We start from the raw sequence: 15,607 nt of genomic DNA on the forward strand, positions 1-15,607 counted from the left end.
ACACACACACTCTCACACACACTCACACACACACACTCACACACACACTCACACACACACACACACACTCTCACACACACACACACTCACACACACACACACTCTCACACACACACACACTCTCACACACACACACACACACACACACACACACTCACACACACACACACACACACACACTCTCACACACACACTCTCACACACACTCTCTCACACACACTCTCTCACACACACACTCTCACACACACACACACTCTCACACACACACACACTCTCACACACACACACACTCACACACACACACACACTCTCACACACACACTCTCACACACACACTCTCACACACACACACTCTCACACACACACACTCTCACACACACACACTCTCACACACACACACTCACACACACACTCTCACACACACACTCTCACACACACACTCTCACACACACACTCTCACACACACACTCTCACACACTAATGGCGGGAATGGGAGGCCTACACAGACAGAATGTTTAGAAACTTTCTTATACCACTGCACTATTATTTGTAAACGCAAAACCCGGGGAGAAGAAAGACATGGTTATTAAGTGTTTTAGACTCAAAAAGGCACACACAGACCAAAAGTTATATGAAAACCTAAAGAACCTGCCTGGAGCTCAAGAATCCCATGCTGACGAAGCCGTGGCAAATGAGATCTGGGGATTGAAATGAGGTTACAGTGTAGTATGGGTAAGGGGGAAAAGCTTGGAGCTCAGATCTTTAGCTTGGTAAGCTGCCAGCTCAGATCCGTATCAGATCCGGAACCCACAGGTTGATGATCAAATGAAGATAACTTCTTCAGATGTTCTGTTTAACAGTATTTTAAAAGAAGAGTAAGTACCAGCATCTTGCAAAAATCTTCTAATGGCTGTATTACCCAAACAGGTAAAAAAACAAAATCCAGCTTCATACAGACCCCTTTCTATTTTAAACCATAATTATTCAGTATTTATGTCTATACAAACTAAAAGAATGGCAAAGGTATTGCCAAAATTGACAGACATGGATCAGTGTGATTTTGTGGAGGGGTGAAAACATATAGGCAAAATTAATAAAAAGGATGACTAAAAATGAAGATGCAGAGAGAAGCATAATGTAAGAATATCACTGCCGTTGGTTGGTCTTGATGCAGAGAAAGCATTCAACAAAGTAAGCCAAGACTTTATTAGAAGGCCAAAGGTTATATATAGGCTCGGAGGATAGATTTAAAGGGGGAAGGTCCCTTTCCGAGTTGTGTCTGAATACAGAAACCAGGCAGCAGTGTTGTATTTCTCCTTTACATTTACAGGAACTGGCAAAGAAAATAAGGGACTTAGAAATTCAATCATATAATTGCTATGGTAATACATAAAATATGACTTTATTTGCAAATTATATTATTTTGTACTTGATAAATACAGACAAGGGCATCTCAGCACTGTGGAACAGTTTCACGTCATTTTGGGATATAAAATTCATGAACGTAAAACAAAGGCTACAGCTGTAAATTATGTACCCACACATAAATTAGTTCAGCAATACCCATACTTATGGAGGCACAAGATGAAATATTTAAGAGTACTGATTAGAAAGGCTTCTGTTATGGCAGTTAAGGATACATGGGAAGAGAATAAACAAAAGATGATACAAAAATTATAAATTGTGATCTCTTCTTTACAAATAGAGATAGTAAGATACAAACAGAGACAGTGGAACAATGGAAGGAGATCTGCAAGGCTCCCAAGTATGCAACAATGTCCAGAAGTTTAGGATTTTTGCTTGGAAGTGTTTGCACAGGTATTTTTTTCATCCCAAGAAGACTTCAGAGAACTTTTCCTCAGCTAAATAGCAAACACTGGAGGTGTGATGGGAAAGATAGGCAACTGGAATAGTTTTGGGGAATGTAACGAGTTGGCAGATTTTAGACACTCCCTACAGAATACTTTGTCAGAAATGTTGAGGGAAGCAAATGGTTGTAACTAAGGAAATTATTATTTTGATCTGGGATACAGTAGCTGAATTGCCCAGACGTAGTAAGGCCTTAAGTTTAATGCTACTGGCAGCAAAAAAAAACAATTACTAGAAAATGGAAATCAAAATCTAACCAACTGCACCGAAAAAATAAATGTTACAAAGGAGACTGAATAAAGTGAGATATTTAGAAAAGGGAATAAGTAGATTATATAGAAATACGTGGAATTTGTGGGAACAATACACACAGAACAGTGTCCAGGAGGAGTGAAATGTAGGGAAACAGAAACTGAGCAATTTACATGTTTCAGTGTGTGAAAATTGTTAAAATGTACACTGCATGAAAATAAAGCTTATTTTCTTTTTTACTGCTGTATATGTAGCTATGTCACTTTTTAAAAAGGCATGCTTAATAAAGCTATTTAAAAAAATGCAGTGAATGTTACATAAGGAAATCTCAACAGCTGCCCAGAAATAGATTCCCTTCAGAGACAGATACATAATTATTTACTTTCTCAATATGCGCCAGTAGGGACATATGGGAGTTAGTAATGCCATACCTGAAAATGTGAACCATGTTGCACAGTACTGTAATCACAAATGGAATAGCTTTTCTAACAAAGAGTATATCGGCAATAAGAAGAATACACAACTCCCATTTCCAGGCCAAACAAGTTAACCTCGATGTAAATAAAATCAGGTATTTCTGCTGCTTGTCAGTCTCTTTGCATCAGCAGTGAATTACCTGCTCTTGCAGAGGAATATATGTCTAATGTGTATTGTCTCTAGTTCTGCTACAGTGCAATGGCAGCATTTAAGATCTGCATTACTTGAAGGAGGAGCGTCATTAAAATGATTAAGCATAACTTTACAAAGTGAATGTGTATGTTAAAGGTACTGAAATGAATGACCAACATGCGGCCCACACTACTGTCTTATAATGCCTTGCAAAGCAGGAGAATCAAACCCACATGGAAGAATGCAGCGTAACACATGACAAACTGCAAGATTAACCTGCGACGACTAGACTGCAGAAACTGGATGTTCACAATCTACGTTTGTCACAAATTCCTCTGCGCTGGGGTACAGTGCTTTCTCAGCTGTGCACCACAGCAGGATTCCCCACTTTTCAGGAATTCATTTGAGACGGTGCTTTTCCCACAGGGCATGGACTTGCCCCCTTTTAGGTATTTCCTTGAGAAAGACTTGTAGCTTCTCACTGTAATGCAGAACCAGAATGAGCTTTTACTTTGTCTAGGAAGGTAAAGATGGAACTAAGGCTATCCTAAAATAGAAATACACGAACTCTAAGGTCAAAAATATTAAGACAGAAATTCAGAGTTAATTACAACAAGAGAACTCTTGAAAGTAGCAGGCAAAACAATGATATATGACCCAAAATGCCAATGTGCAAAGGGTAGCAGCAAAAGTAAAACAGAATATACGAAGGGGCTGCCATCAGGTATTTCCTAGAAAGGTGCCCCCATGTCTGTACACACAGTGTTTCTCGAAAAGGGCAGGGACATTTAATTAATGTACTGAGTGAGGTGTGTACATACATCACAGCTGCACATTGCAGGACAACCCCTTACATGCTTCAGGCATGCACAGTGGATAATAGGACTTAACTTCAAAATCCTGGCTCCTTGCATAAAATGGGCATAAAAATCATCATGTCCTTTGTAAATTCAACATTACCAACCTGAATAAGTCCTAATGGATGTACCTATTCAGAACACAAGCTAAGTACAGTGACCCATGTTCTCTTGCTGCTCAAGACAGAAAAGAAAGTACTGTGCCAACAAGCTGGAAGAAATTTCTACCCTCCTAAGACACAAAGCAAAAACGTACTACAAAATCTTAAAAAAAAAAAAAAATTTTGCAAAACCTGATCAGATCATCTACGAATTACTTAGCATCTGGTTCCCCATGAACGTGTGGTACACTGTTGGAGAGAGGTGGCCCCCTTCCATCCGCCCTGTAACTGAGAAATGAGTGGCACTCCTCACCAACCTTGCGGCCAGCTATATGTGGCCAACCGGAGATCTGCGATGCTGTGGTATAGTTACATTTAGGCAAGATTCTAACTTAAGAGGCATTCAGTCAATCCTTCAGATGGCAGCTTGGCACCATCGGCTACTCAGCCAAGCACATACACCAAATGTCTGAACTTGTGGTTCAAAATGTGCTGAGCAGGATTACTATCACAACAACATATCATCAGTAGGGTAAAACTAACCTGTCTCACGACAGTCTAAACCCAATTCACCTTCCCTATTAGTGGATGAACAATCCAAAGTTTAGTGAATTCTGCTTCACAATGATAACATCAAAGGATGAAAAAGTGATGTTACTGTGAATCCTTGACTGCCACAAGCCAGTTATCCCTGTGGTAGCCTTTATAACATTTCCTGCTTAAAACTCAAAAGCCAAAAGCATCAGAAGGCCCAGCTTTCACCATCTATATTCAAAATGAAAATCAAGATCAAACAGGCTTTTGCCCTTCTGCTCCATGGGAGGTTTCTGTCCTCCCAAGCTCGCCTTAGGACACCTGCATTACTCTGACAAGTGTACCATCCTAGTCAAACTCCCCACCTGACCCAGTCCCCAGAGAGCACCCGGGTGCTTGAAGCTAGATGACAGAACCCTGGTGGAGCTCCCCCTCATCTCACCGGGTAACTGAAAAAACTATAAGGAGTCCACAGGCATCCTCACATAAACAGAATGCAAGCACACTAGTGAGTCTTACAAAAACAAAGATGAACTGCATTTCCCATAATGCACTGTCAATGAGTACATGTGCCATGGGAGCACAGCACGTTATGAAGTCATCTTTGGTTCCAGAAAACATTGATGAAAGAATTCAGAAGCAAGAAGTCAGAACATACAAAGCAGTTATTTAAAACATAACCAATTTCTTTTTTCTTCTTTTTTTTTTTTTTTAAAGAGCATTATATAATAGCAATAATCAACTCCTGCAAGTAGGCAATGCTAGTTTACCCATGGCTGTCAAATCACACCAGCAGTAGACGAACCAAATCCTACATATACTCACTTGTGGGTTACTGCCTTAAGTATTTTAAAAGTACCTGCTTCAGCTGGGTCAACACTATAGCCATATTCAAGCATAGCATGAAAATGTAACTTAGTGAAATACAAAAAGTAAGATAAAAAAGATCTAACGATATAAGCTAAATTAACCCACATATCCAGAAAACTTTTTCCTTAACTGCAGCTATTCATGATTGATCATGAATAAAATAATCCCTTTTCCTACATTAAGAAAGCCACTGAATCAAGAAGCAGGGGTAAAACTACTGGATCAAGAAGCAGGGGTAAAACTACTGGATCAAGAAGCAGGGGTAAAACTACTGGATCAAGATGCAAAGAAAGCAGTCCTGCTTTAAAATACTTCTCTAGCATATGTACTATACATTCATCATTCATGTTGTCAAATCTCCACAAACCAATAAAACTTATTAGAAATACTTAAAAAAAATACTAAGCAAATCTTTTAGGTTTCTATCAAGATACAATAAATTCATTAAGGGACTCATGTAACTAACATTAAAATACAACAATGTTATATTTATTCCCCAAAAAGAAGAAAACACCGACATTCTGCATGAATGAACTAAACGTGTTTCAGACACTATGTCAACTTTAAACAAAAATGTTAACGGTTAAGATTGTTGATGCTTTACTCCTTTCTTTGACTGTGGTGGTGGTCTATGCATGTTTTGCATTAAAATGTTTAGAGGACAGAGTTTGTTAGAGAGGTTTTCCATGCAAATGTTACAGAAGGCAGCCAATTTCTGTGGAAAGGTGCAAAAGCTGACAAGTGTTCCACTGTTTGTGGAGTCCCCTTTGACATCCCAACACTAAGGCATTTCAAGTAGGAGGACCAAACAGAATATACTTCCTATAAGTACAGTACCAAGGATTTGAGCTTTCATCTCAGGGCAAATGTTCTGATGATGACTAGGCATGTCTACGTACAGTAATACCAGTCACGACAGCTCTGGTCACATCACCAGATGAAGCATATGTGCATTATAATGCCAACAGACTCAGCATTTTTAAGCAAAGAAAGCAAATTCTTCTCCTCATAACTTTCTTACATAGACAGAAAACAGAATTTTGCCTATTCAGCATATAGAATAAATAATTATGAACTCGCAGTCCATGTACTAAGTATGAACACACTAACCACACTGGTCCAACAATACTAATTTCCAAGGTACAGCATAGAGTACGTGCAGCAAATAAAGTTGTACTGGGAGCCTCAAAAGGTGTAGGAACTGCCAAAGTAGCAGGATCCAACTTTAGACCAAGTCAAGTTGCTTGAAATTCTTATTCCAAAATTCCCAGAATACTCTCAATGAAGGAGGTTCCCCTCCAAAGTCGGGACACAAAAATAGTTTTCTTCTTAGATGAAAAAATATTTGGAAGAGGCCAATTAAAGTTTACTCCTATAACGTTTATAAGATTAAAATTAAGACCTGTACAAATAACTGCCAAGCATCCTCATGAGCAAAACTGCCATACTGGAGGAAAAACATTTTAAAGTAAAAGAACATTCACCCACATGTGCAGAAACAACAAAACTATTCCTTGTTTTTTTAAATAAAACCTTCGCAGCTGCAAATGCAATTGAAGGAATGTTCATGTCTGACTTCTGACTTAAGCAGGTCAATGAAAGGGACACAGCGTCAGTCCTATAGTCTCTCTGGATGAAGCTAAGACAACCTCCTAAGGCCATTTTCATTTGAGGCCTGCCTTGGTAACTCATCTTTATCAGATGTAACCTTACTACCACAGTGCACACCATAGACAGCTAAAACTTCCACATATCACACAGATTATGAAATTCATGCCTATGCACAGGACTGCAAGAAGTGAATGGAATGCCATACACCCCAACTACTATATTCACTGCACATTGTCCATATCTGTAGCATACTTCCAGTAGGCAGATTCATGTCACTTGATAAGTAAAGCACAATATACGCACCTGTACTTGCACAGTTAGCGCACTACTGCATACTTTAAAGCATGCAGCAGACACATTTGTCTAATATGCAGTTAGTCTGCATACCTGTAAGACAAACAGCCAGCACACTACTACAGGACATAGCATGCTATGAACTTAGTTGCAGGTGACATTACTATACAGTATCATACACAGTTCTTACCCATAGTCTCTATAGTACACTAGCACTATTCACTCTGAATTGCACCATGGACTCTGTACTGGACATACTACTCAGGGTCCCTATTAAATTACTAAATGCTTAAAATAGCATGTTCATCCAAGGGGGTGTTTAATCAACCCTTTTTAATGGAAATGGTGAAATCCCGAATGCACGGAACAGCGATTTTTTTTCCCAGGGGGAAAAAAATCACTGGGCCATTTTCAGGACTTTGCCATTTCCTCCACTGTGGTGCGATCTCAGAGTTGGTATATTTAAGTATGGGGGGGTGGGGGGCACAGCCCCTCACATGGGGTGATGAGGGGTGCAAAGCCCCCCAGTTTATTTTGGGTTTGGGGATTTTTTTTTGTTTTGCCCCCCCCCTTTTTTTTTTAAACAGAGCAGCGATTTTTTTTTTCCTGGGGAAAAAAATCACTGTTCGTGTGTTCGGCATTTTGCTGTTTTGGCATTTATCCCCAAAGACATGCTGCAAGTGGATTGGACACACTAAAATTGGCCCTAGGTATGAGTGCGTGTGTGTGTGCCTTCGGTGGAAGGTTGGGCGCCAGGCTGGCAACTCGACACCGTAAAAACTCCACTGCCAATCATGAGCGGACAAGGTGATCCACTGTGGCAACCCCTAACCGGGAAAAGACAAAATGAGAGAGAGAGAGAGAGAGAGAGAGGGTTGATTATACAGCATTCACTATTTTAAGCATTCGTTGTTATAATATAGACCCTACTACTTGTATACATTTCATATTGAGGAAGGCGAGCATGTTCAATAACACTTATCAGTGTTCCCAATCTCTGAATGACGCTGCAAACAGACATCACAGCTGTGTGTCAACACCACAACGAGGTTTATACAGAAGGCTACTCAGCATTCACCATAAGGTCTACCTGAAACTCCTGATATTTACTAACTTGTTTTCTGTCCTTCTGAGCATCTCAACGAGCAGCCATGCTGGTTCAGTCTCAATATGCTCTGAACAGTCTGCAGCTTCCTGAACCCTCCTCAGTGTATTTCAGCTTAGTAATCCTAGTCTGAAAATCAAGTCTTCATTATTACTTTAACGACGTAGTAGTTTCTTACTGTGACACTTCTTACTACTGGAGACAAGTGCTACTTAACAGTAAAGAGGACAAAAAAAAAAAAGCTTTAGGAAAAGCCAGCAGTTACTTCTTCCAGCCAAGAAAGCAAAATCTACCAGATGATGTCTAAAGTGCTGCTCAATACAGTTAGATGCTTTAATTACATTTGATGGATGTTTTGTGCTTTGCACTGAAATGCCAGGTACTTAAGACACCATTAAAGAAGGAAGACTAGCTTTTACAGCACACAAAAAAGTCCTTTCTTATTGGAGAAATTCCTGAATACAAAGCAGGCAGTACAAGTTTAACTAGCAGCACGTGTCTCTTGCAGCATGTACATCCAAGGGGGAGTGGCATACTGAGGACATCCAATGCCATAACCCGTTGGAGAGGGGAAGGTGACAAACTGCCCTGTAATAGGCATTTATCCAACAAGCAACATAACTGCACTACCAGGGGATACAGAGGTCCCTGAGTTGATGTGGGTTGCGCACTCCTCACCCAGAGGACGGATTACTGTTTATTACGTAAGCTGCCACTGCCAGGTTGCCACCAAAGATACAAACCACTCACGGCTGCCTGAATGACAGCTGTGCTGGATGTCTCTTGCCTCCATGCTGGAAACATCCATTATGATGGAATGAAGGGCTCTATTCCAAATGGAAAAGGCTTAATGGTTGGCAGGAAAGGAGCTAAAAAGCATACTGAAAAGAAAGGGGGGAACACAAGGAGGAGCAAGTGAAGCACTACACTTCAGAATGAACAATTTCATCTGAATTCTCTTCAAATCAGAAAACAAAATATATAATAATATGGGTATTAGACTTTCAACAAAACATTGATTAATATGGCAATGACGGAGGTTAAGAGTCCAAATTTGTAATCATACTCACTTGTGGCCCAAATGCTTTAGGAAGTAACCCAACACTTTCAGTGCTTGTACTTGAATACTTTCACTCTTTGAAGCTAACAATTTGTAGATAACCCTAAAAAGAAAAGGGAAAATTAAACCAGCTTTTGAAAGTTTCATGAACTGTGTACAGCTGATGGTGAGCAGTGCTTTTCACCGCTGATAAGGTGATTTAGAAGTATAAAGCAGAGCAAAACTACATATCTTTTTCTTAACATATCAAGCAGAAACCTTGCAGTGTGGAGGGTGTGAAGTTCACTCCTTGAAATATTTTATGCTTCTAGTTCACTAATAAAATTCAAACTTTAAAATACATACTACAACCTAATAAAATAGTAGTAGTCCACAGCTGAGTTAAAAATGGAATATCCTTTACTGAAAGGCATAAACAAGCGATCCTAGACGAATATAATAAACAGCATTAAAGGCATTCATTAATTTATATATAATCAGGTTATTTGGAGCAAGGGAGTGGTTACAGAGGGTGGTTCTGTTAAGAGCAATAAAAGCATTAAACTCACTGTGTTAACAAAGTCCCCCTTAACACCACTGTGTAAACTGTGTTACCTTAGAACTGAAACTTAAAAGCTACAGACAAATTAATATACATAATATAACAACAGCTTAAGGCTAACCTATTAATCCAAACTTTATTAAGAAACCAACTCGCTAACAAAATGACTAACAGAAAGATCTACCACTAAATATCAGAACAAACATTAGTAGCCTACAAACACTTAACGACTGCTTTTGTACCAAACAAATATTTCATCAGGTTTGTGTGTAAAAAATGTATCATAATATTAATGAACATGTGTATAAATCTACAAGTGAACACCTAAATAGGCTGAAAAAACCACAGCTATAATTGCTGAGGTGAAAATGCAGTGGAAAAATGTTAGAAATAAATAGTAAAAAATGTTAGAAATACAGCATCAAGGTCCTGGGGATCTGTTCAAGTGTGGCATCTAAGAAAGCACTTGGTTTAAATGAGTAAAAGTATTAGAAAACAGTACCGATGTCAGTTATTTTCACTGTAAAATATTTACAATGTTTGATATTTGTTTATAACAATATTAGCATGTATAATATTAGCATGTGACATCAGCATTAATAAGTCCCATTTCAGACCTTTAATTAAACAGTGAGGTGGCTTTCTGAGTTCTAGTATGCTTTTTATGGAGCAATAACAATTAAGCCTCGGTTTTCTAGAGAGTTCAGTTTCAGCTGCCACAGCAGTTTACGTTTTTCTAAAAGATTAAGGATGTCTCCTTCCAGTTCCAAAAGGTCCACACAATCAATAATTTGAAATGCACATTAACTAGACAGCCCAACCAGCATAGCTGTTATAAATACAACATATACCAAGTATTCTTGAGTGGCCAGACTTTCCACTGATATATGCTTGATTACCTACTCAACATATTTTATGATACTAGAAAATGAGGAGAAGCAAAACCGTTTTACTTGGCAACTGTCCACACATCTACAGAATGTCTATGATTTTCCTGATATTTCTGCTATCCCGCCTATTTTTTTTAAAGTGTACAAGCATTTCTCTTCTCATAACTTCGTGACTGAACATAACTCGGCAACAGATACAGACAACGAATGTGCTATGGAGTCCCTGTCTTCCCCTTGTATTAAACTGATGTACTGTGCAAGTGTGCGGACAAACCATACTAATGCGCACTACATCAGTTTTTAAGACAGAAGGTGGAAGAACACCAAAGTTCAGTTATGGAATCACATTTAAAAAAGGTATGTAGTTTTTTTTTTAAATAATGTGATTGCATAAAAGCAATAATCCACTTTGTGGGTATATCAAGATTTACCTACAGTTGGCTTTGTTTAATCACTTGGGCTTTGCCCTCAAGATCAAACCACACTAACTGCTGGTGAAGCACACCCACACACAGTCTTGGATTATTGCTTAAATCCATTGCTAAAGAAATTAAGGGACTCTCAAATTCAAGGATATAAATGTTACGGTAATCAAGAAAAGTTAGCTTTATTTTCTAATGATGATATTTTGTGCTTCAAAAATCTAGGACAACGACATTTTAGTGTTTAACACTTTGTATTTTGACATCTTTTTGGGATATAAAAGTAATGAAAACAAACGCAGGCTATAGGAGAAAACTATGTACTTGCACATGAATCGGTTCAGCAATACCCAGATTTACGGGGATATAAGACAAAGTATTTAGGTGAATAGACTAAAAAGGATTCTACTGTGAAAGCTAAGGATATGTGGGAAAAGACTAATCAAAGCTGAAAGTTCTTGATTATAGATATGGATACTAAGATAAAAGCAGCAAAAATGTTTCTATTCCCTTTAGTTTTATGTATACATGAAGTGCATTTTATCAACCAGAGAAGTTGTTATAGACCATAATTAATAAAGAGTTGAAAATGTATTAAGGAAGGGAAGAATGGAAGAGCTGAGTGAGTAAAATTGATTCTTCCCACAGAACAAAATGGTTTAGGGTTACCCGATTTGAAGAGATACTTCACTGCAACACAATTAAGGCTCATATACATAATACAAGCAGAGGTTAAAGATGAAAGTTAAAAGAGATGATGATAAAATAGGGGAGAGGGTCAAAAAGAAAGGAGAGAGACAACTTTGGATGCAGATCCTTGAGGAGAATAACCAGCACCATACACAATATCATAGTCACAAAGTGACGGAACATACTTCAAGGACGATGCCAACGTGAGAATGAAGAAAGGATATTTTATCAATAGGAATAAATACAGGTAGGAATATATAACACAAGCAACAAGGGACTGGAATTTACTGAAGAAAATCAACAAAGGAACCAAGGTATTGGGAGCAAATAATTAGGGAGGGAAAGGTAGTAGAATGGGAAGAGGCCAAGTGGGAGTTTGGTCTGCAGGTTTGAGACTGCCTTCCCTGCTACGGATTGATAAAATAATATAGGCAAACAGAAAGGGAAAGGTGGGTGCCAAGTTAAAGACCAGCCCTGGCATAAATTTTAACTGAGTCTAGAACAGAAGTTGCAGTTAAAAATGAGATAAATTAGTAGGATATATGAAATGCTGCATTATAACTATAAGAATCTCAGAGGGTAGAAAAGACAGGAAGACAGACTGGAAAGACAATATGCAAAGGAACAATGGAAGGACAGCTGTATGGCTCAAGGAAAGCAAAGTCTAGAAGGTTTAGGATTTTTACTTAGAACCATTTGCATAGTTATTTTTATACTAGAAAAAGATTTCAGAGATTTTCTTCTTTCGAAGATAGCAATGCTGGAGGTGTGATGGGAAAGAGAAAGATGACTGGGAACATTTTTTGGGAATGTGATGAGCTGGCAGGTTTTACAAATTCCCTATAGAGTAGTTAGTCAGAAATGCTGCAGGAGTAAGTGGCTGCAACTAAGGAAATTATTCTTGTGTGATGGGATACATGACCTGAATTGCCCAGAGATGGTTCATCCCCACTAACTTTTATGCTATAGGCTGCCAAAAAACAATTACTACATCAAATATAAACAAATAGAAGTACCTGAAGTACTGAATATTGTAAAGAAAATAAAAGAACTGGATGCGGAACCTTTAGAAAAAGGAGTAAACTACATAGAAATAAATGGAATGTGTGAGAGCAGTACATACCGAATAATATTCAGAGGAGAAAGTGTATTTTAAGGGAAGGCAGGAAATGAGCAATGTAAGTAAAGCTAGAGTGAATAAGAGTTGTTAGAAAGAAAAAGAGCAGATATGTAAGAACTTACCATAATAGTAGATGTCCTACTGATCATGGCTGCAGTTTTCCACACAGATGAGCTTTCATCACTGGTGTTTAGTCTGGGTTCCAAAGCCTAAACCTTCTCAGAAGATTATGTCTGAAGTATGACTTCAGCTCACAAGCAAAGCAGTACATAAGTGGATGTATGAATGTAAATCCTCAGATTATCTTCAAGCTAGCAGCCTGAAGACATCCAAGAGGAAAACAGTCAGCCTAGAGGGGAATAGCTGGAGAAGTCGGGGCCCCCTCAATCCTAGGATCTGTACGATGGGGCAAAAAAGTAAGGAAGAATAGAAAAGGAAAAGGGCGAAGGACAGTGGGAATGAATATTGCAACAGTGATCAGCAGGACATCTACAAGTTATGGTAAGGTCTTACCCAACTGTACTACGTCCTGACTGAAATCACTGTTGCAGTACTCCAAAACAGATGGGTGACTTACAAAGCTTAAGGGAAAAGCATGGTGCATGGTTGAGAAACAGGAGAAATGTACAAAAGGCCAGAGAGGAATGACCTGGTGGAGGCTGCCCTAGACCTAGAAAAGGCATCTATGGTGTAGTGTTTAGTGAAAGTGTACCCCTTTGTAGACCGCTCCAGAAGAGGTTTCTGCTCTAATACAATGAGCCCAGGAAAGAGGGAAAGGATTTCCAATGGTGAGTGTAGCAAAAGGAAATGGACTTGGAAATCACGCTTGCAATAGGGTGTTTGGATACTAGATGACCTAGCTTAGAGTTTATGAGACAAATAGTTGGCCTGATTTGCAAACAAACAGTGTTATCTAAACTGAATCTGAGCTGTATGTGTACATCTAAGGAATGAAGTCTTTCACCCCTGTTCTGTGGACTGGAGAAGAAAGTAGGCAAGTTGATGGCCTGGTTGAGGGACATCCCATTTACCACTTTAGGCATGAAATATGGTTTAATCCTCAGGAATACACTGTCCTTAAGGAAAATAAGAAAAAGGAGGAGCAAGAATAACTACCTGACATTCTGAGACTCTCCTATCAGAAGTGAGAGCTACCAACAAAATGATTTTCCAGCTGCACAGTTGCAGAAGCGTTTAGTTCAAAAGGAAGCAAAATTAACTTTTCCAGCACAAAGACGAGATGCCAAGTGGGGGTGGGGGTTGTGGGTTTTTTGAGGGGGGGGGGGGTTACCCGCAGGACTCCTTTTAAAAAAAAATTGTTTCACCTCAAGCCTGGAAAAAAATGGCAGACAGAGGAAGACAAGCAGAGACTGCTGAAAGGTGAGCTTTAATAGAAGACTGTGCCAGACCGCCTTTAATGAGCTCACACAAATAGGATAAAGAAAAGAGGAACCTATTTTATTGGGTCCTGACTGTTATAGCTTGACATTACATTGAACTCCTGGATAACCTGGAGCATGTCCTCAGAAAACTGGTGTCTGGAAGGGATTCGAATCCTACCCTATGAGGGATGATAGGTTGGGATGAAGCAAACCCCATTCTGTTGTATGATCAGGCCCACCTTGTGGGGCAGCTTGCGGTAATTGCCCTTGGCTACGTGATAGAGAAGGGGAGGATCCATTGCTGACTTGGCCAAAAGGGAGCCACAAGTAGAATTTTTGTTTTCCATTTTTGGATCTTTAGTCAGATTCTTGGTAGTACAGGAAGTGGAGGGAAGGAATAAAGGAACTTGCATGTCCACTGGCAGGATTAATGCACCTGATCGCCAAGCCAAGGAGGAAGCAGCCTTTGTGCCAAAGAAGGGAAGCTATTTGTTGCTCTCCCAGGAAAATAAGCTTATACTGTGGTGCACCCACTAGATCTAGAAGACCTGTTTGTTGAGCATCCATTTATGGGGGTCTTTGATCTGCTGAGTGTCTCTGCCAGGACAATATCCTCAGATGGAATATATACTGCCTCAAGTGACATGTCTGCCTTGATGGATAGGTCCAAAGTAGTCTGAGCTGACCTAAATAACTGGTATGATCTGGTTCCTCCTTGCTTATGTATTGCTGTGAATACTCAGAGGTCATGTTTTCCACAGATGGCAGAAGACTTGCACAGCCTGAATGAGAGCCCTCAGTCTCTTTCAGGTTGCTGTGGTCTGCCTTGAAAGTAGACTGGCAACAACTGTGGACCTTGTGGATTCCTGTCCATGGCCCCCCAGCCTCATTTGAGGCATGTGTGTACAACTCTTGACTTGGAATCTGTACAATGAAAAGCAGACATGGACTGAAACCCACCACAGGATCTACTCCTTGAGACAAGGCATGAAAGAAATCTGTATGTCTAGGAGCTGAGTGTTGAGACCATACACTTTTCAGGTACTAGTGAATTTTCCTCATATTGAAGCTAGTTAAATAAAGCATTGGAATGGTTGCTGCCATGTATCCTCGTGTTCTGAGAATCTCCCTGTCTGAACAAGCTTGCAGAAATAAGAGTAACTGGAAGCAAGTTGTGAAGCTTTGCACCTTCTCCTGGAGCAAGAAGGCCTGCAACCCAAGAAAACTAGGTCCTGAGTGGGCTGAAGGTAAGACTTTTTGAAACTGACGGTGAACCCAAGTTTCAGGAGGAGAGCGACAGCGAGTGTGAACTTGAGGTGCTGCAGTAAGGCCTGAAGCAAAGAAACCTAGAATAGCAGATTGTCTATACAGGGAAATATCTGTATTCCCCAAGTCCTGCA

The 15,607-nt window shown here is 39.6% G+C and overlaps 1 protein-coding gene across 1 annotated transcript in view; it reads right to left on the minus strand.

Moving 5' to 3' along the window:
• The window catches only part of NBEA (neurobeachin), a 4,581,458-nt gene that overhangs the window by 3,067,608 nt on the left and 1,498,243 nt on the right, over positions 1 to 15,607 (minus strand). The window contains exon 20 of the mRNA XM_044072852.1: positions 9,173 to 9,265. Coding sequence (XP_043928787.1) covers positions 9,173 to 9,265 — 93 coding nt within the window. The remainder of the gene's footprint in view (positions 1 to 9,172; positions 9,266 to 15,607) is intronic.

Source organism: Protopterus annectens, chromosome 5.part1, assembly GCF_019279795.1.
Source record: "Protopterus annectens isolate FY-2018-M chromosome 5.part1, PAN1.0, whole genome shotgun sequence".
In the NCBI taxonomy this organism is placed as follows: domain Eukaryota; kingdom Metazoa; phylum Chordata; order Ceratodontiformes; family Protopteridae; genus Protopterus; species Protopterus annectens.